Source organism: Mus musculus, chromosome 7 (assembly GCF_000001635.26).
Source record: "Mus musculus strain C57BL/6J chromosome 7, GRCm38.p6 C57BL/6J".
NCBI classification, from domain to species: Eukaryota; Metazoa; Chordata; class Mammalia; order Rodentia; family Muridae; genus Mus; species Mus musculus.
This window is the reverse complement of record NC_000073.6, coordinates 50,276,659-50,300,011: the sequence shown is the minus strand read 5'-3', so window position 1 is coordinate 50,300,011 and position 23,353 is coordinate 50,276,659. Positions and strand designations below refer to the sequence as shown.

Here is a 23,353-nt window from a genome sequence, read left to right as displayed (position 1 = left end):
CAGATGCTGGCGAGGATGTGGAGAAAGAGGAACACTCCTCCATTGTTGGTGGGATTGCAGGCTTGTACAACCACTCTGGAAATCAGTCTGGCGGTTCCTCAGAAAATTGGACATAGTACTACCGGAGGATCCAGCAATACCTCTCCTGGGCATATATCCAGAAGAAGCCCCAACTGGTAAGAAGGACACATGCTCCACTATGTTCATAGCAGCCTTATTTATAATAGCCAGAAACTGGAAAGAACCCAGATGCCCCTCAACAGAGGAATGGATACAGAAAATGTGGTACATCTACACAATGGAGTACTACTCAGCTATTAAAAAGAATGAATTTATGAAATTCCTAGCCAAATGGATGGACCTGGAGAGCATCATCCTGAGTGAGGTAACACAATCACAAAGGAACTCACACAATATGTACTCACTGATAAGTGGATATTAGCCCAAAACCTAGGATACCCACGATATAAGATACAATTTCCTAAACACATGAAACTCAAGAAAAATGAAGACTGAAGTGTGGACACTATGCCCCTCCTTAGAAGTGGGAACAAAACACCCATGGAAGGAGTTACAGAAACAAAGTTTGGAGCTGAGATGAAAGGATGGACCATGTAGAGACTGCCATATCCAGGGATCCACCCCATAATCAGCATCCAAACGCTGACACCATTGCATATACTAGCAAGATTTTATCGAAAGGACCCAGATGTAGCTGTCTCTTGTGAGACTATGCCGGGGCCTAGCAAACACAGAAGTGGATGCTCACAGTCAGCTAATGGATGGATCACAGGGCTCCCAATGGAGGAGCTAGAGAAAGTACCCAAGGAGCTAAAGGGATCTTCAACCCTATAGGTGGAACAACATTATGAACTAACCAGTACCCCTGAGCTCTTGACTCTAGCTGCATATGTATCAAAAGATGGCCTAGTCGGCCATCACTGGAAAGAGAGGCCCATTGGACACGCAGACTTTGTGTGCCCCGGTACAGGGGAACGCCAGGGCCAAAGGGGGGGAGTGGGTGGGTAGGGGAGTGGGGGTGGGTGGGTAAGGGGGACTTTTGGTATAGCATTGGAAATGTAAATGAGCTAAATACCTAATAAAAAATGGAAAAAAAAAAAAAAAAAAAAAAAGAAAAAAATATTTAGGTCCAAGGATATAGCCACAGGTGTGCACTATGATGAGCAAGGCCAGGAAAAAACTGTTGCTTTGTACTTATAGTGATTATATAGAATGAAACATTGCTTTGATCTTATATCAACATCCTTCTGTAACTCCCATTTTATGTAACATTTTATCTCTGAGGTGATTTTCTAAAGAACTTTGTGTCTAAGGAGGTATTTTTAAAAGGCCAGAGAAAAGACATAAAATTGGTAGTTAAATGGTTTGGGGAGCTCTGCCCCATCCATCCATCCATCCATCCATCCATCCATCCACCCACCCATCCATCCACTCACCCACCCACCTATCCATCCATTCATCCATCCAGTCTGTATGTACATGTGTAAATATATGTGTATGTATGTAAGATGCATGAATACTTGTGGAGTTAATTGAGACAGATAGGCAGGCCCAGCCAGAGTGTGGGTATATAAACGTATATGTGTCTGTGCATATCTGCTGAGCATAACTATATAAAGCATTCTAATTCTTTTACTTTCCTTCCTCTCTGGTTCACAAAGAGTTAACCAGCCTAGCCATAGAGGTCTCTGGCTGCCTGGACATAGAATGGAATGATAGCGATAATTTTTTTTACTTAGTTCCCCGCTGCTAGGCAACAGGTGTTAGTTGCCTAAGCCAATGGTTTGTAGGATATTTTAGAAGTTATCAGCAAGCATTCAGTATAGTTAGAGAGTTAGAAGTTTACTCTACATCCCGTCCAATGCTGTTTGCCTGCTTCAAACCATTCCAGGCCAGGCTGGCTCCTGGCAAGGGACCTTCCTTTGCATCGTGAAAACATTAAAGAGAGCAGTGGGCATTTCTCTCCAAGAAATCATGCCCATTTTCTAAGATGCTGTCCTGTTTCCTTTCATCAAGACCTCTCCTTCATGTATCACATGGTTTAAGTACAGGTCAGTCCTACCCTCACTTTGCAGTCATAAAGCTGTCACAAAGCAGGACAGACTACTTGGGACTTTGTAGCTCCCTGGATACTGGGACATAGGAGTGGTTCAAGGGCCAAACTCTGAGCTCAACCCAGAATAATGACACTCAGTTGGGTGACACACACACATGTTAAATGGCACAGCATGACAGACAGGTTTGAAGATGGAGGTAGGAGCTGAGCAGACATGCTTATGAAAAAGCAAGATAAAAGAGAGAGCTGTCTCCTGGGGACTGTACTGCTGAGAGCTAGCCTGGCTGAGAGCTAATCCTGAACTTTAAGTTATCTCAGGTCATCAAATTTCCCTGCAGAAGCCATTTTGAGTTTGTATTTCTAGCATTTACATATCAAAGAAACCCTCTCAGCACTCCTCATCCATCTGAACACCTCCATTAGCTCCTTGTTTCATTGATTTTTTTTTTCCAGTGAAAGGTTTTCAGGCTGGAAACTAAATTTGCATGACATCTTGATTTTTCTTGGTTTGTTGATAGAAGGAGATCCATGAGTTAAGTACTAGCAACAGGGCCAGGATGAATATTTTAATCTTATTTAAGTTTATCAAGAATCTAATGATTTTTTGTCAACAACTCACAAAATTAAAAAACCTAGCCCTAATATGGCTTCATGTTGCTCAGATAAGGAGTGCCTACAAGGAGCTGTGGTTAGCCACAGGTGAAACCAGCATGTCATTTGTCATTTCTTCTCCTACTACCCTCATAGCTTATGTTCTGGGTACAAGAAACAAACAGCCTCATTTCCACCACACCATAATCTTCCATGAGCCATGGCACGCCCACAGATTCATGTTCCCTTTGAAGATTCTTAGGCCAGTGGCACAGCTCAGCTAGTAAAGGCACTTGCCAACAAAGCTGGCTCCCAGAGTTTGATCCCTAAGACCCGCATAGGAGAAGGAAAGAACTAACAGGTACAACTTGTCTTCTGACTTCCACACACGCGCTATGGCTCACATATCCCCCCCACATACACAAGCCCTAGCGTCAGGATCCTCACAGAACCTCCCAAGAGGCCCAGATGCTCTGGCACATTAGAGAAGCACAGGATGGGGTGTGAAAATGTACAATGGATTGGCCCAAATGCTCATCACCTTTCAGAATAAAGATGGTAAAATCTACTTTGCAACAGACCACTAAAGAATCTGATGGATTCTACCACAGTATCTAAGATGTGAGAGGGATGCAGGGCATGCTAATCCCCTTTGTAGTTGAGTTAGAAGGTAATAAATTCAAAGAAAAGAAAAGAGCCAGACAGAAAAGCTGACCCAAATCTTTAAAAGCTCAGATTTATGTATGTTGGTTAGCCACAGGTGAAACCAGCATGTCTTTTCTCAACTATTGAATTTTATTTTTAAGTCAGGGTGTCACTGGAGATCAAATCCTAGGACTTCCACCATGTTAGGCAAGCACTTTACCAACTAAGCTATATTCTAGAACCATTAGCTATTTGTAAAAGTACATTGTAACTAGCATACCAGGAATAGTGCTGGAGACACCATGATGCATGGAAAGGTATGTGGCCTTGGGAAGGGCTGAGACTACCTTACCTGTGGTTATCTCAGGGAGAAACATTAAAATGATGGCTAGGACACCAAAACAACCTCCAAAGCCATCCTGGAAGACAGGACAACAGGTTAGTGCAAGCTTCAATCTGGTGGTGCACACCTGACACCGTGGATGAAGAGGCTCTGAATCAGTTCTGATGTCTTCTTGGTGCACCCATCAGCCACCAAGTAGAAACTGAACAATAAATATGGCCTTCTACTCTATGGCCTGAAGTGAGACTTGAGAATTTAAAGATTTGCTAGTAAAACAGAAGAGCATGAACATGACTGAATAATTTCTCCAATTAATAAGAATAAGTTATTCTTTGACCATATCGTCCATCAATTTGACCATACTCCTCATTACATCCTAATGTAGATGTCACTTCATAGCAAAGGTTATTTTATTTCTTTGATAACATCATAAAATCTTCTACATAGAAGATAATACAAGTAAAAACCAGCAGTGTGATTTATTATAACTTAAAATGTGTGATCGTGTGCGTGCACACACACACACACACACACACACTCACTCACACACATACACTCACACATATACACACACATCTTCTGTCAGGAAGAGTTGACATTTATAGTTTTAGCAGCCCAGGTTTCCTTTTATGGTAACATGGTTTGTTTTCCTTTTTTGAAAAGAAAGCCATGGATTTATTATGTTCAGCTCCCTACTAACTAAATGAGCGGAAGGGAGAGATTTATAAAGCAAATAAACAGAAAGATTTATGGTTTCTTTCTCAGAGCAGCTCAAAATTATGGAAAAACTCATTGACCTTTCAAGAGAAGAACTTGGTTCAGCCAAGCAGAAACTAAGTGTACCTGAGAGGGTTCCAATTAATCCCTTAATTTAAAGCCTTTGTCTTTCTCCAGTAAATATGCTGGGGGCTGCTGAACCCCATTTATTCTTTTTGAAGTATACTTACCTGTGGGCATTACAGACAGCATTTCCTATCACACTAAGCAGTAAGTTTCAACAATGCTGGCAATAATTAGGAAATTAGGAAAATGGGGATTAGAAAGGGAAAAGATACAGAGCAGGCAGCTAAATGGGAGCAGTGGGTTTTGTAGAATAAGCTAGAGAGAAAAATAAAAAAAGGAGAAGATGAGGTATTATGGATCAGGAAGAGAGGGGGAAGAGAATGAGAGCTGGAAGGTGACTGTGACCAGATCACATGTTCTAGAGGATTCTGTCAGGAAGTGTTTCAGAATGGACAGGCTTAAAAAGAACCAAGCCAGCCTGAATCTATGATGGAGTTATCCTATGTCCATACCAACATAAGATGGCAATGTGAATGTGTCTCCAACTGTTTCTTTCTCAGATACCAAATTGTGCTCACGCGGGACATACAACAAGAGAACCAGCTAAAGCAGACAGATACCTCGTTAGAAGTGGCTAATAAATTTATCTCCCCATTTTTGTTTTGTTTTATTTTGTGGAGGCAAATACAGTTTGGAATTAAAGTTGATAGAGTGTCTGAGCTTTCTCTGTGGGCAGTATAACCCTGGGCAAACCATTGATCTTCAAGAAAGCCTTGGCTTTCTTGGGATAACAATAAGTGCTAACTTGGAAATTTGGGAGAATTAAAGGACATAAGAAATATAAAGTTCTTATCACAGTAACTAGCATAGATGATGCTCAGAAATATTAACTGTCACCAGAAGAGGATTGTCATTCTTTGTCTATTGTGGGGGTGAGTGTGACAGAGCAGTGGCATACGTTGGTGTAGAAACGGCTGGATTTGACATAAGATTCAAGTTCCTCTGTTCCCTCTTCAAAGATGAAGGTTAGGATCCAGGAGCCAGAGAAATGAGCCTCTGTCTCTTAGCTCCCTGAGTTACCCCAAGGCTTTCCTCTGTTCCAGACCTCAGTTTCCTCATCTGGAAACTGGCGATGGCAATATTTAAATGTATATAAATAAATACTAACAGCAACACTTACTATGATTAGAGTATCCGTGATTGCAGTCAGCAGTGACTTCAAGAGCAGAGCTGCTGTGTGGCTGGCAAGGCTGGATATTAGAGAGCAACAGTAAATGAAGCCGACAGAAGCATGTGACATCTGGGAGCCCACTATCCATGTCAACAAGGCTACCAAGTGGGCTGCCAATACTCCTTAAGTAATCCAAGTATCTCTTAAGGAAGGTCAATACGGAAAGAGCCGTAAACCAAGATTAGACTTGATTTACATGCACGGAAGGCCAAGCTCTGAGTGTGGACCTGCCATTGTTTCTCTGAGCCTCAGTCTCCTCACCTGTAAAATAGTCTATGAGCAAAAGCCACACCTTAGAAGATAAAGGGAACATTATTCATTGAAGCAATTTATAAATTATAATGCATTATGCAAATGTTCTATTAATATGTTAATTATCCCTATATACATGCTTAATGATTGTGTTCATCAAGTTGAGAAAAACAGAAGGACAACATTCTTTTATTAACTATTAAATAAATTAAATCTGTAAGGCCTGAGTCAGACAAATTGTAAAAGAGAAGCAACGAGTTTCAGAGGAACTCGCATTAGAAAAGAGTAATTAAACTTTGACACTTATCATAGTTACCATAGAAAATGCTGGCATCTGTCACATCAATGTCTGGGACTTCTAGGAAATCTTGTATCTCTAGATTTTCTTTACAAGTGAAACACACTAAGGACTGTTTTACAAAGTGTCTCAAAGAATGATGACAGGGTTCTTCTGTGAAAAAAACATGATTCCAGGTACAAACCATTTAAAGAAAAATAAACTAAGCAGTTTCCTACGAGCTTTCAAAGCCAATAATTGTGTAATCCTAAGATCTGGTGTACAACATGTTCAAAACATTTTAAACAATGAATCATTGTTCTCATCCTCCCTCAGACAAGTAGAAAGGACTGAGAACTGAGAATGTAAGCAAACAACTTAAGCATTAAGTCTGGAGTTTCAAAAAGAGGCACTCAACCTTCAGTGGCCAAGGCAGAAACACACGTCAGAGCTGGGGGTTGGAAGGTAGAGATGCAGATACCAATGGTCTTGTTTCTATTCAACAGCCAGTAAAATTCTACCATGCTTTGACAATTCACTACATGTGAGGATGATAGTATCTAAATTAAAACTTATTGCAAATTTTAACTGGTATAAAATGGAGATTATGTCTGTTATATATAAAAGCATATATGTCATATGATAATTTTAACATGTTACCTGAAATTATATACAGAACAGGATATACATAGTTTTAGGATTGTGCTACATATAGTAGCTACATAGATAGATAGATAGATAGATAGATAGATAGATAGATAGATAGATAGATAGATAGATAGATGTGGGTATATATTTACATACAAATATACATAAACCATCATTTGTCTACTCTGGGGATGAATAAGATATAGACTAATGATGAGGTAAATGTAATAAAACCAGGTGCTTTCTAAGTGAGACAAAGAATGAACAAACCAGCAGCAAGCTCAGTGTTTGTGCACAGCCTGGTGCTTGGAAAGAGCGTGCTCATTTCCATTTATTCTTCACAAGTGTAAACAAACTTATTACCTCGCCAAGTCAAGCAAAAAGCAGAAGTTGGCAGAACGCTGGAAGCGTCAACACGGGAAGTGTAATCTATCTCACAAACCAGGGCTCTTTAGCCGCGCTCAGAAAAGTTGCCACTGGAGTTCTGAGGAGCCAGGAGAGTGAGCATCAAAGACAACAAATCTGACATTCCTCAGCAGAAGGGAAAGTGATAAGGGCCTAGCAATAAAGTACTACCCAGATCGCTATTAGCTCGCACAGAAATTCTGAAACTCTTTTCAGTGGTAAACGAATGAGGTGGGGGGAAGGGCTCTTATAAAACATAGGTAGGTCAGAAATGGAATGTTCCATAGTGACTCTTTTTGTTTTTAAATTAGAAAGGAAATTGACAAGACATGGGCTAGAGAAATGGCTAAGCTACCAAGGGCTTGTTCTCTTGCCAGGTTCAGATCCCAGCACTCTCATCAGGGGGTTCATAGGCTTCTGTAATCCTAGGGGACCCAACACCTTCTGACCTCTCTCTAGGTGTCTGCGTACTTGTAGTGACTTAACTCATGCAGGCACGCGTGCGCGCACACACACACACATGCCTAAGTAACAAACTTTATTTAGTTTAGAAGCTGCAAGAAAAGAGCCCATGAAGCACTGTGTTCACACAGGCAATCATACCTTTAGTTTCTAAACTAACTACCATTCTCCAGGCCGGGAGGCTGGGCCTTGGCAGCTTGGAGATGAATCTGAAGCAGCCCATAGCTCATAATTTAGGAGCTATAGAGAGTAGTAACCAGATCCTTTAAATTATGAACAAAGTCTTCTCAGAGCCAGAGCAGGGAACTACAAAGTCAGTCACCAAAGTGAGGAGCCAAAGAATAACCTGAACTCTTTTTATACAGCCTTCAGTCTCCCAATCAGCATCCAGCAAATCACTCAGCCTGCTGATTTCACCTCTACCCACTATGACAACTTTCCCAGATGAGCGTCACTAGCTGATAGTTGGTGTCCCTGACGAGTTGCTGTTGTTAGAATTTTTTTCAAAAATAAAAATCAAATCTCATTGTTTCTCATAAAAAAATACTCCAGCACCCCAATGTCTTTAGAATGATTTCATAGACTCCTGGTTCCATCCCCCAGAGCTCCCACACTGGGTTCTAAGAACAGTACAGGCTCACTTGGCCTCTTCTTGCCTCAGTGTTTCTATAGAGGCCCCTCCCAGCACTTATCCATCTCCCATCAGCCAGCTCCCTCCATCTCATGGAATAGTTTCATCTTGGATCCCCCGGGACAATTCATACTTGCCCATGAAACATCCAGTGTCATTCACAGGCCACCATAGTCCTCGCTTGTAAGATGCCCATTTCCTTCTCACTCCAGGAATGGTCCTCCCCATCTCCACTGCTCACAACACATTCACTACAGTATGACTCGGAATTTACATACTCATAATTGAGCAGTTGCTATACTCATAGTTAGCTGATAATTTATTTAAATCTTAAGCTGTTCTATATTTCATTTCCTAAAGCTTAATTTGCCTTTGTCTTTAGAGTAGTTCTTAAAGAGGTGAAGCATGAGGACCTGAGTTCAAATTTCCAGTACCCACAGATAAACAGCTAGGCATGGATGCACATGCTTGTAACTCCAGAGCAAGAGAGCAGAGATGGGCAGACTGTGGGAGCTAAATGGCTAGCCAGCCGAGCTGAAACTACATGTTTCAGGTTCAGTAAGAAACCATGTCTCAAGAGAATAAGGTACAAAGTTAAAGAAGATGCCTAACAACCTCCCCGGGCCTTTGCATGTGCCCACATATGCACCTATATTCACACTCTGCACACACACACACAACCACAAAAAGAGACCACTGGAGTGTATACATTTGCACACTGGTTTTACCAGACAGAAACACAGATAAATGTATTTTTGGTCTGATTTCACAAATTATAAAGACAGAAGTTTTAAGTCAAATACACCAGATCAAATTTTAAGGTTTCTGTCCAACCTCTGCTTTTCTTCCCTAAAGATTTGGCATGTGTAATTTTTATCTAGGCAAATTTTGCCAAGAATTTAAACTCAATAGCAAAGACAGATATATACTAGTAGCTGTAGCTAAAGCAAAATAAAAAGTTTGGGGCTGAGGAGATGGCTCAATAGATACTGTGTGAGAAGTGCTACCATGAGGACCTGGGTTCAGATCCCCAGTTATCTACAAAAATATGGGTTCGTGTTTAACTTCAAAGCAAGCAGAGAGGCATGGGGATTCCCTAGACCTCAATAAGCAATCTAGCTAAACAAGTGAGCTCCAAGTTAAGTGAGAGACCTTATCTAAAAGACAAGATGAAGAGTGATAGGAGAGGACACATGAGGTCATCCTCTGGTCTCTACACATATGTGCATGCACAGGCACACAGAGATACACTCACAAAGAACAACATCATATACTCAATTCTTTATATCTGGATATCAGACATATCAAAGAGTCAAAAGTTATTCACATTTTAGGTAAAGAAAAGCATTTCGCCAGGTGGTGGTGGTGGTGCATGCTTTTAATCCCAGCACTTGGAAAAACAGAGGAGGAATGGATCTGGGGGAGAAGGGTGGTTAGTGAAGGGACTGGAAGAAGTAGAGGGAGGAGAAACTGTGGTTGGGCTATTATATATGAGAGAAAAATATAATTTTAAAATGCTAAGTGCTATAAATAAATGACTAATGACTTTTAAGGGAACTCCTTAAAATCTAAAATTCCCACACAAGGAACCAAGAATTGTCTCAGTATCATTTCCCATGTTGAAAGTACATCCCTGGAAAGCAATTAAGAGGCTGTAACTATTTATCCTCTGAGTGTCTTGTGTCCTGAGGAGAGGAAGACACACCAGGGAAATGCCAGGTGCATCACTCGCACTGGGAGCCCATCGGGAGTCAGGTGCAGGAACTGTAGGCTTTAGAAAAACACCACCAAGCAGCTAAGCAAAGCCAGATGGACTCTTCCAAGTGGCCTCGGGGATATTTTATCTATTTCCCACCTACAGTGGCCATGCCTGAACCTGGGAAGACATGAACTATGCAAGCAGTGTCACCTAACCTGGTTCTTCTCCGCCAGTGACCCTCCAGTCAATGCTTCTGAACTCTTGGGGCCTGGAATACAACTTTCCTGACAGGACATCCAATTACATCCTCCTGACCTCAGAATTCAAATTCAATGTGACTCTGGTCCACGGCTGTGGTCTTTGATGATTTTTTTTTTTTTGATCATGCATCTTTAGAGATAAAAATGTTTGGGCATGTACTTTCTGTAAGTAAATACATAATTATTTAATAAAGTATATGTGTCTACTAGTACTATACTACATCATAATTATATAATATATATATATATATATATATATATATTAAAATGAAAGCTATTAGTATGAGATAGCACTAAGCATAAAGTTCCAGAATGTTCTCCATACTCCAGTGAATTCATTTCACCTAGTGTGATGTCTGTACACTGTTTATATGCATGGCTTATAGGACAACCTGGATCTCCTGTCATCTCACCATTGGCTACATCTACCAGTTGCTCTTTTTTGTAGTCATATTAAAGCTATTACTCTGTGCTTTTGTGTACACTAAGGACATTCATCCCTCACATTAAGGATATCCATCCCTCACACCTCTCCTATTTCACAACTTTAAGAACTCAGTTCCTTGGCCATGCCTCTCAGGTAACCTGCAGAGAGTGCTATTGGCAGAATGCATGGCTCCCATCAACACAGACCTACTACAGTCTTTAAGTCTATGATGGTATAAGTTCTGCTATGTTTTCATTATCTGGTTATAAGTCTTTCTTCCACTCTAGACTATGGTGTTCCTGAGGATGGGACAGGTCACTGATCATCTTCAGAATTCTAACAACCCAGAAGCCCCTGCCAAGCATGTGCCTAAGTAAAATAAGGCTCCACACCTGCTTGCTTTACACCCTTGACAGGACTGTGATATAAGCAGCCTTGTATGCTTCATACTGCAAGACCACAACAGAGTTCACTGATGCAGATAAAGGACATGGCTGGATATAAGACCCACTTCTATGAAGCCTATCACAGCTCAATATAAAAACTTGGCCTAATATGTATACTCATGGGAACAATATATATCTAGGGTATGTGTACATAGACAGACAGACCAGGAAGACCTATGTTCTAGTCCAGTAGCTGCAAAAGATAAGATGTATTGCTAATATGACACATAACTGCCCAATTAAAATGATAAAAGATATAACAATGTACACCTATATTATACCAGTCTTCACAAAGCACTTCCAGTTGTCCTTATTTGCGTCTTGTTTCATAACTTATTTGAGCTATGAGAAACTGAAACACAAAAGGATCAAGTAACATTCTATGGTGACCCAGTTGCTAAATGATCAAGCCAGGATCAATCAGGGTCTCCTGATCCTCATTTCAACATTCTTCCACTCTATCATTGCCTCAGGAAGTGTCAAGAAAATCAACAGAGAGCACAAAACACTAGAAAATGGAACTATCTGGGGGTTGTCAGCCACCAAGGCAAGCCACCAGGCAAACAGGGCCAGCCATTTCTACATTCATTTTTGTTTCAATCTCCACTTTCCTTTTCTATGGCACTTACAACTCCACAATTTGGGGATGTTCTTCATTATCCAGCATCCTATTATGCACACACTCATCTCTGCTACCATTAGGATGACATCAATCATTTGCAGATGCATATTAAGCTTTTTGCATGAACTGCTTTCTGCTTAGTGTAAGGCTCCAAATGCATACTGCACGTAAAACCATGAATTTTGTCAAAACAACAACAACAACAACAACACGAAATCAGGCAAGTCACTTTGGGATATGAGGTATACAGAGTTGAAGCAACCCCACAGAGGAGCAACAGTAGTCACCATGGAGACATCTTAGGAAAAAGACAATGACACTGTGGCAGGCAAACTGTCCTGTTATCCAACCCTATCTATGAATGAGTCTCAGTAATATCTGCTGACATCAGAACACAGGAAATAAAAGAGTAAAAAGGATTAAAATTAATGAGGAACTTTTTTTTTTCATTTAGTAAGCAGAAAAGCCAGCAAGATCAGAAAGCTGCTTATCACAAATTCTTGTTCCTCCTGGGCAAAGAGCTAGATGCTGTTCACCAGTCTCCCTTGGCGCTGAGTGTGGTGGGTAACGAGGATTTAGCAAGTGAAATGTAACCAGCACAGGCACATTGAAAACTTTCTGTTCTCTCTTCCTTCTCCACAATGACCTTGAAGGCCACAGACTACACATGATGGACCACCAAAGGGGGCCTGACTCAGAGCTCTGAGGGAAGACCTTAATGACTAGAAACAGCCATTTTAAAGATTATGCAATGAGGAATGAAAGCTGTCATTGCTGTAAGCCCCACATCAGTTGATTTACTATAAATGTTGTGACAAATGCCCATCTTGAGGTACTAAAGACAGCTAGTTCATAGTAGGGTACGGTGGTTTAATGAGAAATGTCCCCAACGGGCTCAAGTATCTAAATACTTGGTGCTGTTTGGGAAGGTTATGTATGGAGACTTGCTGTAGGAAGTATGCCCCTGGGGATGGACTTTGATGTATCAAGGCTCACCCTCTTCTTATTTTCTCTGCTTCCTACTTATGAATGAAATGTGATTTCCCAGCTTCCTGCTTCTGCCACCATGCTATGGGTCCTCAGCATTATGGACTCTCTGAAACCATAAGCACTAAAATAGGCCCCTTCTACCTTAGGTTCCTTTAGGTCATGGTATTTTTCACAGCAACAGAAAAATAATACAGGGGAAATGGTAACACACGTGTGCTAATATTCCATGGACTGAATAGTAGCAAAACATAGCAGAAGCAACTTCACATTGTAGAAAGCAGGACTTGAATGACACAAGGCAACTTTGTCACAAGAAAGGGACAATCACACAGAGACTTGAATCCTATCCCACTGTTCTCTTCCCTCCTTTATTCTTTCCTTTATCCTTCCTTCCATTAAACTCACGTTTGTTCACCAGCAATTCACCTTGCACTACCTTAAAGACTGAAAATAATAAGGAGTAAAATTACCGTCCCATGCAGTTTATACTTCAAAAGGACAAAGTAAGATAATAATAATTTTGAAAAAAAGAAAAAGAATTTTTAGAGAGAAATTGCTATGATGAAAATAAAGTTCAAATATCAAAATGGCAAAAAAAAAAAAGAAAGCATTAGAGGCTGAAAAAGATACTCTCATCTGGGTGGTTAAGAGTTCTTTCAATTTTTCAAAGAAAATTTCAGAATTTTCTGAGCTTGCTAAGAGAAAGAGAAAACTTTGCAAAGACTTGGGAGGGGCGTCCCAGGCTGGGGAAAGAACTACCACCCAGACCTGATGGAAGAATGCAAAGAATGCCAATAAAGTTGAAGACGCATGAACACAAAGCAGAGGTCAACAGAAATACCAAGCTCACGAGCCCAACCTCACACCAAGCCTTACCCAGATCCAAGTTTGGGTATTATTCCAAGAACCATGGCACCCATCAGGCAATTTGTAACAGAGCAACGGCATAACTTCTGGATGCTTTCAAAGCTCCCCCTTCATATATTGTTGGGAAGGTGAGTAAATGGGGCAAGAGTGGCTACCATGGTCATCACTAGCTAAGAAACAAAGAAGACTCAGACAGGGCTGACACAACGAAGATGCAATAAATAGGTGGTCATTTGAAACGAAGGTTGGAAAAGGCTGAATTCATGAGCAGTTTCAACATTCTGTGATGGGAACAACCAAGTAGACGGGTGTACTATTAGCTGAGCTAAGCACTGCCACCCAGGAGAAAGCAAGAACCCAAAGAGTTTTTGAATGCAATAGTTTAGCTACATGACAATCCCATTTCTGCAAAACACCCTAGAGACCTAATCAATACTTGACACGTTATTGCAAAAACATAATGAAAAATTTCAAACAATGCCTTACAAATGAATTTGAAGAATGTTTTTAATAGCTCACTTACCCTGCTGTTCTGACCACTGTGTCAGACAGTTTGAAGGGCTCAAGCTTTAACAAGAACTCTTTGGTCTGACTCAAGTAGAGGTAACAGAATTTAAGTTTGCTCGTATTTTGCTGTGTCTGTTTTAATTCCAAGAGGAAAATTGTCAGGGCAGGATAAAGAGATGACAATATGGACCAGGACAAGCACAGGGTGCTGTGCAGTGTTTGTGGAACACACCTATTTATGTGAAGAAGAGTGGGAAATAGTGTGAATGAACAATGATGTTTCTACTGTGTGTTTCTACAACACATCAGCTCTATTCTCAGTTCATTGTCCCATTTGATTCCAGGCTATACAGGAGAATTCCCAGCCCATTTACAAGTGAGGTGATTAAAAATTCGAAGCCCTAGTCATTTACACAAAGTCACACTGAGGGGATGGAGTGCAGCAAACATTTGGGTGCTAAAAATGTGATGCCAAGGAGGAAACGACCGGGATCATCTGATCACGCAAACACATTTAGAATTAGTATTGAGGGAGCTCAACTAAAACTGAAAGTGGTCAAGGCAGAAGGGCTATGGAGGGCTCAGGTAAGAGGAAGGGTGGGTACACTTGTGTTTGCATCTTGGGCGCTTGGGTTTGAGCCCAAGCAGCCTTGGGATCAAAGATGCAGAGGTAAATGGAAAGGAGTCTAGCTGTTCCAGTTGGAGGTAGGACAACAGATAGAGCTACTCAGACGAAACAAAGGCTAAAATCTGTCTGAGAAAACACTTGGGTAACAAGCTATCTAGCTGAGGCAAGCAGACTAAACAGAAGAAGAAAGACTTCTGGAGGCATTCTTACATCCGGCATTCAGAATTCCTGCCAATACCCAGCCACAAGGGCAAAGAGCTAATTTGCTAAAGATGGATAATTCCTCCCTAGTCAAAGCAGGACTTCAGAGATAGACTCAAACTGGAACATTAACTGGGCTCTGTGAATCGCAAGGGCCATTCATGCTATAATATGTAAAACACTTAAATGTAAAAGAAAACGTGAAAGCAGAGATACCTGATCAATTCTTGGGTAATCAGAAGCGTAGCAAGCACCCTGGGCCAGTCCCCGTGGAGTCTCTAAAGCAGGAACTGGCAGGCTTGTTTCTATGGAAGCGTGCTCACGCTAGACTCTGTACAGTAATCTCTACCTTCATAGTGAGTCTGAGGCCTCTTCCCATTTGAACTCTTCTTTTCCAGCAACTTTCCAGGTCTCTTACTACTGAAAAGAAAAACCGGGCCCATGCATCCATCGTAACCTCCAATCACATGAAGTTATTGCTCTGATATAATTATAACATAATCTTGGGAAATAAAAGATATTATTTAAAAAGAGAAGTTATGATTCACATTGGTGATCAGTGCCTGTGTGTATCCAATGCTTCGGAATACCTGCTACGTGTGATTATTAGATTCACATAGCAGAGGTCATTTCGTGCTAAACTCTTCCCATAAAGAGCTCCATTTGTGCTTTCTGATGAAAGAGCACATACAGTTTTGTAAGTGACAATGGCTTGTGTCCCACATTCCCCTGCATAACTGATATAATCTAGTCCTTCCATCTCAAGGCACTTTCCCTGGTCATCTGCCAGTTTTACCATAACATGTAGATGAATAAAATTTGGCTCTCAAAGCACTGACCTCTGAGAGAACACAAACCAGGAGCTTGTACTGGTGGTGATGACGATGATGACGATGATGATGATAACGATAATGGTGATGAAGATGATGATAATCAACACAATCTTTTCAACCTTTAGTCAATCTGGGAAATTTGGTAAATTTTTAGTATGCTCCATCTCATTGGAATGTGAACTGGGAAATCCAATTTCCTATGCTGGATTTGGGATAACCAAACACTAAATTGCAACTGTATTCTACCACACATATACAAAACAATTTACTGCCTGACTGCTAGCTCCTGTCTTTTAGACTTTCCCTAGTGATTCTCAACACTGCTTTTTTATTGTAAATATTGATCTCTGCTGAATATAAGAACTTTGGATCAATTAATCAGGGTCTACCAGCAAACTCAACTCAGTTATAGAAAAGCAACAGGTAGCTGTCCCTCACCATCAAGGCAAATTTCAATGGTATAAAATATTACATATGACATGTACCAGAAATCTACTCATCATCTGTCAGATGTCAATTGTTCCATGTTATCTTTCTTCTAGAAGCCCGACTAAACAACAACAACAACAACAACAACAACAAAACCCTTGATATATGATGAGGTTTTGTGCCAGAAAGAGAATAATAGAGATAGGAACTTGCAAAAATTGTTAGTCTTCATTCAGAAATAATCTGGGTCATGTCTACTTGCAGCTTGTTTGCTTCATTTTCTATTCTTTTTTTCTTTGAGACATGGTCTTTCTGATCTAAAACACGAGCCTGACCTAGAACTCAGAGAGTTACCTGCCTCTAACCCTGCTAGAATTAAAGACAAGTGCCATCATGCCTGAACTAATTTTTTATTTAAGGTTTATCTTTATCATGCTTAATTACATGCATGTATTTGAGTGCTGTGACGGTAGATAGCCAAGGCAGCAGATCTCCCTGGAGACGGAGTTACAGACCTGAGTTTCTTGACATGGCTGTGGTACACACTGCATTCTCTTAAGAGCTCAGCTGTCTCTTAGCCCCATCCCACTATAGTTCTTTAGCTAACCTGGATGTCAGCGGGATGAATCAAGAAAAAAAGAAGATATTTTGAACTCTAATAGGAGATCAGAACAGTAGGAGGATTAGGATCAGAGACCACCAGAGCATCAGGAAAAAACCAGAGTAGAAAATCACTAAGCTCTGCCATGGCTGGGTTTCTCTGAGTCTCAATGGCTGCATTGGGTAAAGTGGGGCTAACAATGGTCAGGGTTGCCATGTGCTCACAGATTCTAAGCTCCCATAAGTGCAACAAATACAAACGGATCCTGGGAAACTCAGGTCAACTAAAGGGTCATTTTTCAATCAGTTCTCATCCTTCAGGATGCAAAGGACATCATATTATTCCTCATCCTTACAAACAGCTACTCATTCCGGTTCATGAAAAGCTGCTCAGCCTCCAAATTCAGTAGTAAGGGTGCCAACAGGACAGCTAGCATGGCAGTTATACCAGACACTGGTTATAATTCACACAAAGGTATCAGAAACTACCTAAAACCCACTCAGTGAAAATGCTATCACAGGGGGAGAAATCCCCAGCCAACCAGATCCTCAAAACACTAAAAAATCCAATGAACGGAGTTTTCAGGATGAGGACTGTGCCTGCCCCAGTCTCACAAGGCAAAAATGAAACCTGGTGAATTGTATTACAGCTGACAGAAGGTTTTATTATCTTCCATTGATTGGTCAGGAGTTTTGACATCTCCTCGGCAGTTTTATAACTTCTGAAGATCAGGAGTCTTTAATACACCAGAGCTCTGCTGCCACGGGACAAAGGTAAGAAAGCTCAATGCCTTTTGTGCTTTGTCTTCCTCTGAGAATCTGGGATGGATCCTTCAAGATTTCTGGACAGTGTGTGTACTGTTTTGTTTTAATTTCAAGCTAATCTTGCTCATTGTGGTTTTATAATCCAGGTCATTTTCATTCATTTATTGCAGTTTATGCATCTCTAGTTGTCTCTAAGCTATGGCAAATAATGCATCCCTGGGAGTCTCTGACACTCACCTCTAAGGTTCTCCACTAGATGACACTGGATGGAAATTCCTAGGTACGAACTCAGAAAATGACAAGAATTATGCATAACTAACAGAAGAGCGGTGCAGGAACAGATTTTCCTCATTGTTTTCTCAAACTACCCTCATTGTTTCCTCTTCCCACACCTCTACTAGATTCAAAGGGAAGAGGTTGATTTCAGATCCAAAGGAGGACCATAAGCAACCAGACCTCATAGGATTCCCCGCCCTCCCCAAATATCAGATGAGTAATGTCAGGACTAGGTAGGAGGTAATCCAGTTCTGAAAACTAAGATGGAGAATCTTCTGCATGTCTGAGTAGCATAGGGCTTAGAGAATTCCCTATAGGAAGAAATAGTTTTGAACACGCAAATGTAGAATCTCACACAGAGATCTGTCCTTCAACACACAGTGACTGGAGTTACAGCAGTATGGATGTCAGTATCATGTAACCACTGGAATGTAAACCCAAAGACCAAGTTCGATGTGTTCAAGATGATGAGCACATGCTCTTAAGCATTGGCATCTACTACATGTGGTCCTGAGTTCCCTCTGGATGCCCAGCATGTAGTTCCTGCTTTAGCTCCAGAGTTCTGTTGTTATGCCCTATATTCCTCCTTATTAGTTATATTCCTCCTTAGAACTGGTCTGTCTCCGTGAACAAGTTCCATGGAACTTCTGGACTGTCTCTATGATGGCAGAGAAATGGCTACAGCCCCTAGTCATCACTATGATCTAGACCACTGGTACCAAGCAAGCATGCTGGCATGAAGACAGATCCAGATGGTGAACTAGGCAGAGGCATTCCAAGAAAACAGTGAGTCAAACCTGCAGTCATACAGTGTAACTAATTTTTTTAAAGGCCTCCCACAGAAAGGGCAACTTTAGTACCACTGTTCTCTTTTGGAGCCAATTCTATATAATAAAAACCTGAATCAAGGAAGAAAGAATCAAAGAGTCACAGCAAGCATTCACAGCAGCCATTACTCCCATTTCTTCTAGGTCTCAAATGCACATGGGCCCTGGATTCTGCTATCACTTTTATAATGGCTAAGAGTTCAACCCAACATTTAGCAGAAGATAGGAGCACAACTCCATCAGCTCATTACCTAGTTTGGAAGTGTTTCCCATAGAGATTGAATTAAAAGGATTTTCACATGGAGGCTTTTTTCCGGATTAAGTGGAAAACAACATAAGATAGAAATATAAAGAAATCACTTAATCTGAAGTATTGACATTTATAATGTTCTTCCCCAAATTGACAAATAGCTAAGAAGAATTTAGGGGTGGATGGAAAATATTCATAATCACAAGGGTAACTTTATTTTCCCAAAGGATGTGAATCAAGTTCAAAGCAAAAGCACAAATGCAAAATAAAAGGATTAAAAAGAGGGAGGAAGCCCCCAGGTTAGAATACTGCTACTGACTAAGAAGAAAGGAACAAAGAAAGCCTTCCAGAATAAATGAAAAAGCAAGGACTACCCACCAGAACCATCACTGGGAATCAGCAGATAATTTTTTTAAAGAAGTGAATAGCTCTTTGAGTGAAGTCAAAATGTTAAAGAGGGGTCAGCAATACAGAACACAGACTGAACAGGCATTTATCATTATTGTCACATATGAGCACCATCTGTACCTTAAGAACACTTGACCCACTTTAGAACCAAGCTACATGTGCGTGATAGTGAATAGACACTGCCCCATTTGTTCAGTTTGAGAAAACTGCCTTTCTCCCAGGCTACCATGGCTTGATATTCAGCTATCAAAGATGAAAGGAGTGGCCAAATTGAAACAGGAGGAGCAGAGAAGCAGACCAATCATGACTCTGCCTTATAGAACGTCTCTGCCCAAAGGGGAGGAACCAGGGAGAGCCTTTGAAAAGGACAGGCTCAGATATATTAGACGTGGTCAGAGCAAGCCCCACCCCTCTGGCTGCTAAAAGAGTACATGTGTGCAATGCCCACCAGCAGCATGTGAGGGGCTGAGCCTGGGAGAAAGGGATGTACCCACAAGGCAAAGAAATGGTAGGTTGGGCTTGAGGCCACATCCCCATTGTAACAGTGTCAGTTCATGGGGCTAAGTCATAAGTCCTGTCAGTCACATTAATTTTTGATAATGACCAGAAAGTGACAGCTCACGAATCATCCTTTGAGGAAATCAACTGAAAAAATAATTCTGCCTTCAGGAATTGAAGATGAAATCTGGGTCTAAGCCAATGTCTGATCCCTTATTTTAAAAGGGAACTCATTTGCCACATCCCATGATGACCTTGGAGATGATTCTCCCCTCCAATCGTTAGAATGAAAGTGTTGTGCTTGTGGTTACCCTGGTGTTGGTGTGGACAGTGGGGAGACGGTATGATCTCACACAGCCCTTAGTTTCTCACATGAAGCTGCTGGATAAACCATGAGAACTGATGCCCTTGCATAGCCAAATCCATATCTGTAGTAACTGGAAATAAACTTCTCTACCACTTCCCCACAAGACCTGGCTGACCTTACCTTCACAGTATGCAGAGTTGCCCTGGACAGAGATGTATCCATTCTTGCACTCACAAGTCGCTTTTGTATTCCAATTTTTGCATTCCGAGTTTTCTCCACACTTAGGTGCTTCTGCACAGAAGTTATGACCTACAGGACAGAAAGAATGTTTTACATGGAGGAATGACAAGAAGGAAGAGCCTCCAACAATAAGGCACACAGTATTGTATATGACATAGGGATCACAGAAATAGATCCATGAACATGCAAGATTAAGCCTAGTAGGAGCTATAGGGCAGGAAGGAGAAACTCTGGACTGTCCTGTGTATGAGAGCATGTTTCCTGATGTGCCTGGCACTGCTTACCTTGCTAAGCTACTTCCTGTCTGGGTATTGTACCCAAGCCAATCTGTGCAGTCTTGTTGCTTCTTACATTGTTATAATTATCTTAGTAGATAATTTATGATGTGTAGAAAAGAATGCATGACCCAAATATATGGGTATAGGAGATACAATGAATCTAATGTGAGTGTTAACATTATAGAGCCTCTCTTTCTGCCGGGCTTCACTACTTTGTACATAGCTATGATCTTTTCATACACTGATGCTTATTTCTAAACAAATATTCAGTTTTTGCCATCTTCAACCTCCCATCGTATAATCATTCTGTATATATATACCTGTAGATGTCTTTATTCATATTAATAAACTCTAACCATGGCAGTGCTTATAGGCATTCATTTGTCAATGCTGTGTCTCAGCATTATGAGAATTCCATAATTTACATTTAACTACTTTCCTTTAAAAATCAATATTGGAATTATTTGCATGTTTTGAAATATAAAATTGTTGCTAAATGGTTTTAAACACAGTTTTGACAAGTCAAAATTGTTTTGCCCCACACTTATTCCAGAATTCCACCCATCCCTTGTAGGCTAGTTGCTTTACCTCCTCAAGTATCTACTAGAAATCTATGCTCAGCTATTTCTGAACTTAATTTTAATTCATTTCAAATGTTCAAGCTACGTATCATGAAATCTATACTGTACTCCAAGCATATGGGAAACTAGAACACAAGGATTCAGCACCAGCCTTGACCACACAGCAAGACTTCCTCAATCAGCCAATTATAGAACTATCCTTGTATTTGAAAAATAATTCTACTCTGTAAAGGTATGTAATCTCAACATTTGAAGATATGATTCTGCTTTACAGTTTTCATATTGTTACTGATAATTAGAAGTTAATTTAATAGCCATTCCTTCTAATGTGGTCACCATTCTGTCAATGAAGATGTTGAACCTTTATCTGGCTGTTTGATTGGTGGGTGAAAGGTTACCTTGGGTTGGTTTGATGTTCTAGTCTTCAATTATTCTGAAGTTCATGAACATGAATGTGTTTTCACATTATGATTTCTTGCGGATGGGGCCTGAATCTGAGAATTGGTGCATCCCTTTCTTTACTTTTGAAATGCCTCTCTATATTCAACATGGTGCTTGAAGTCCTAGCCAGAGCAATTTGACAACAAAAGGAGATCAAGGGGATACAAATTGGAAAGGAAGAAGTCAAAATATCACTTTTTACAGATGATATGATAGTATATACAAATGACCCTAAAAATTCCACCAGAGAACTCCTAAACCTGATAAACAGCTTCAGTGAAGTAGCTGGATATAAAATTAACTCAAACAAGTCAATGGCCTTTCTCTACACAAAGGATAAACAGGCTGAGAAAGAAATTAGGGAAACAACACCCTTCTCAATAGTCACAAATAATATAAAATATCTCGGCGTGACTCTAACTAAGGAAGTGAAAGATCTGTATGATAAAAACTTCAAGTCTCTGAAGAAAGAAATTAAAGAAGATCTCAGAAGATGGAAAGATCTCCCATGCTCATGGATGGGCAGGCTCAATATAGTAAAAATGGCTATCTTGCCAAAAGCAATCTACAGATTCAGTGCAATCCCCATCAATTTTCCAACTCAATTCTTCAACGAATTGGAAAGGGCAATCTGCAAATTCATCTGGAATAACAAAAAACCTAGGATAGCAAAAAGTCTTCTCAAGGATAAAAGAACCTCTGGTGGAATCACCATGCCTGACCTAAAGCTGTACTACAGAGCAATTGTGATAAAAACTGCATGGTACTGGTATAATGACAGAAAAGTAGACCAACGGAATAGAATTGAAGACCCAGATATGAACCCATACAAATATGGTCACTTGATCTTTGACAAGGGAGCTAAAACCATCCAGTGGAAAAAAGACAGCATTTTTAACAAATGGTGCTGGCACAACTGGCTGTTATCATGTAGAAGAATACGAATTGATGCATTCCTATCTACTTGTACTAAGATCAAATCTAAGTGGATCAAGGAACTCCACATAAAACCAGAGACACTGAAACTTATAGAGGAGAAAGTGGGGAAAAGCCTTGAAGATATGGGCACAGGGGAAAAATTCCCGAATAGAACAGCAATGGCTTGTGCTGTAAGATCGAGAATCAACAAATGGAACCTCATAAAATTGCAAAGCTTCTGTAAGGCAAAAGACACCGTCAATAAGACAAAAAGGCCACCAACAGATTGGGAAAGGATCTTTACCTATCCTAAATCAGATAGGGGACTAATATCCAATATATATAAAGAACTCAAGAAGGTGGACTCCAGAAAATCAAATAACCCCATTAAAAATGGGGCTCAGAGCTAAACAAAGAATTCTCACCTGAGGAATACCGAATGGCTGAGAAGCACCTGAAAAAAATGTTCAGCATCCTTATTCATCAGGGAAATGCAAATCAAAACAACCCTGAGATTCCACCTCACACCAGTCAGAATGCCTAAGATCAAAAATTCAGGTGACAGCAGATGCTGGCGAGGATGTGGAGAAAGAGGAACACTCCTCCACTGTTGGTGGAATTGCAAGCTTGTACAACCACTCTGGATATCAGTCTGGCGGTTCCTCAGAAAATTGGACATAGTACTACCGGAGGATCCTGCAATACCTCTC

General features: G+C 40.7%; 1 protein-coding gene across 1 annotated transcript in view; it reads right to left on the bottom strand.

Moving 5' to 3' along the window:
- The window catches only part of Nell1 (NEL-like 1), an 887,940-nt gene that overhangs the window by 563,278 nt on the left and 301,309 nt on the right, over positions 1 to 23,353 (bottom strand). Inside the window, exon 12 of the mRNA NM_001037906.2 lies at positions 20,366 to 20,494. Coding sequence (NP_001032995.1) covers positions 20,366 to 20,494 — 129 coding nt within the window. The remainder of the gene's footprint in view (positions 1 to 20,365; positions 20,495 to 23,353) is intronic.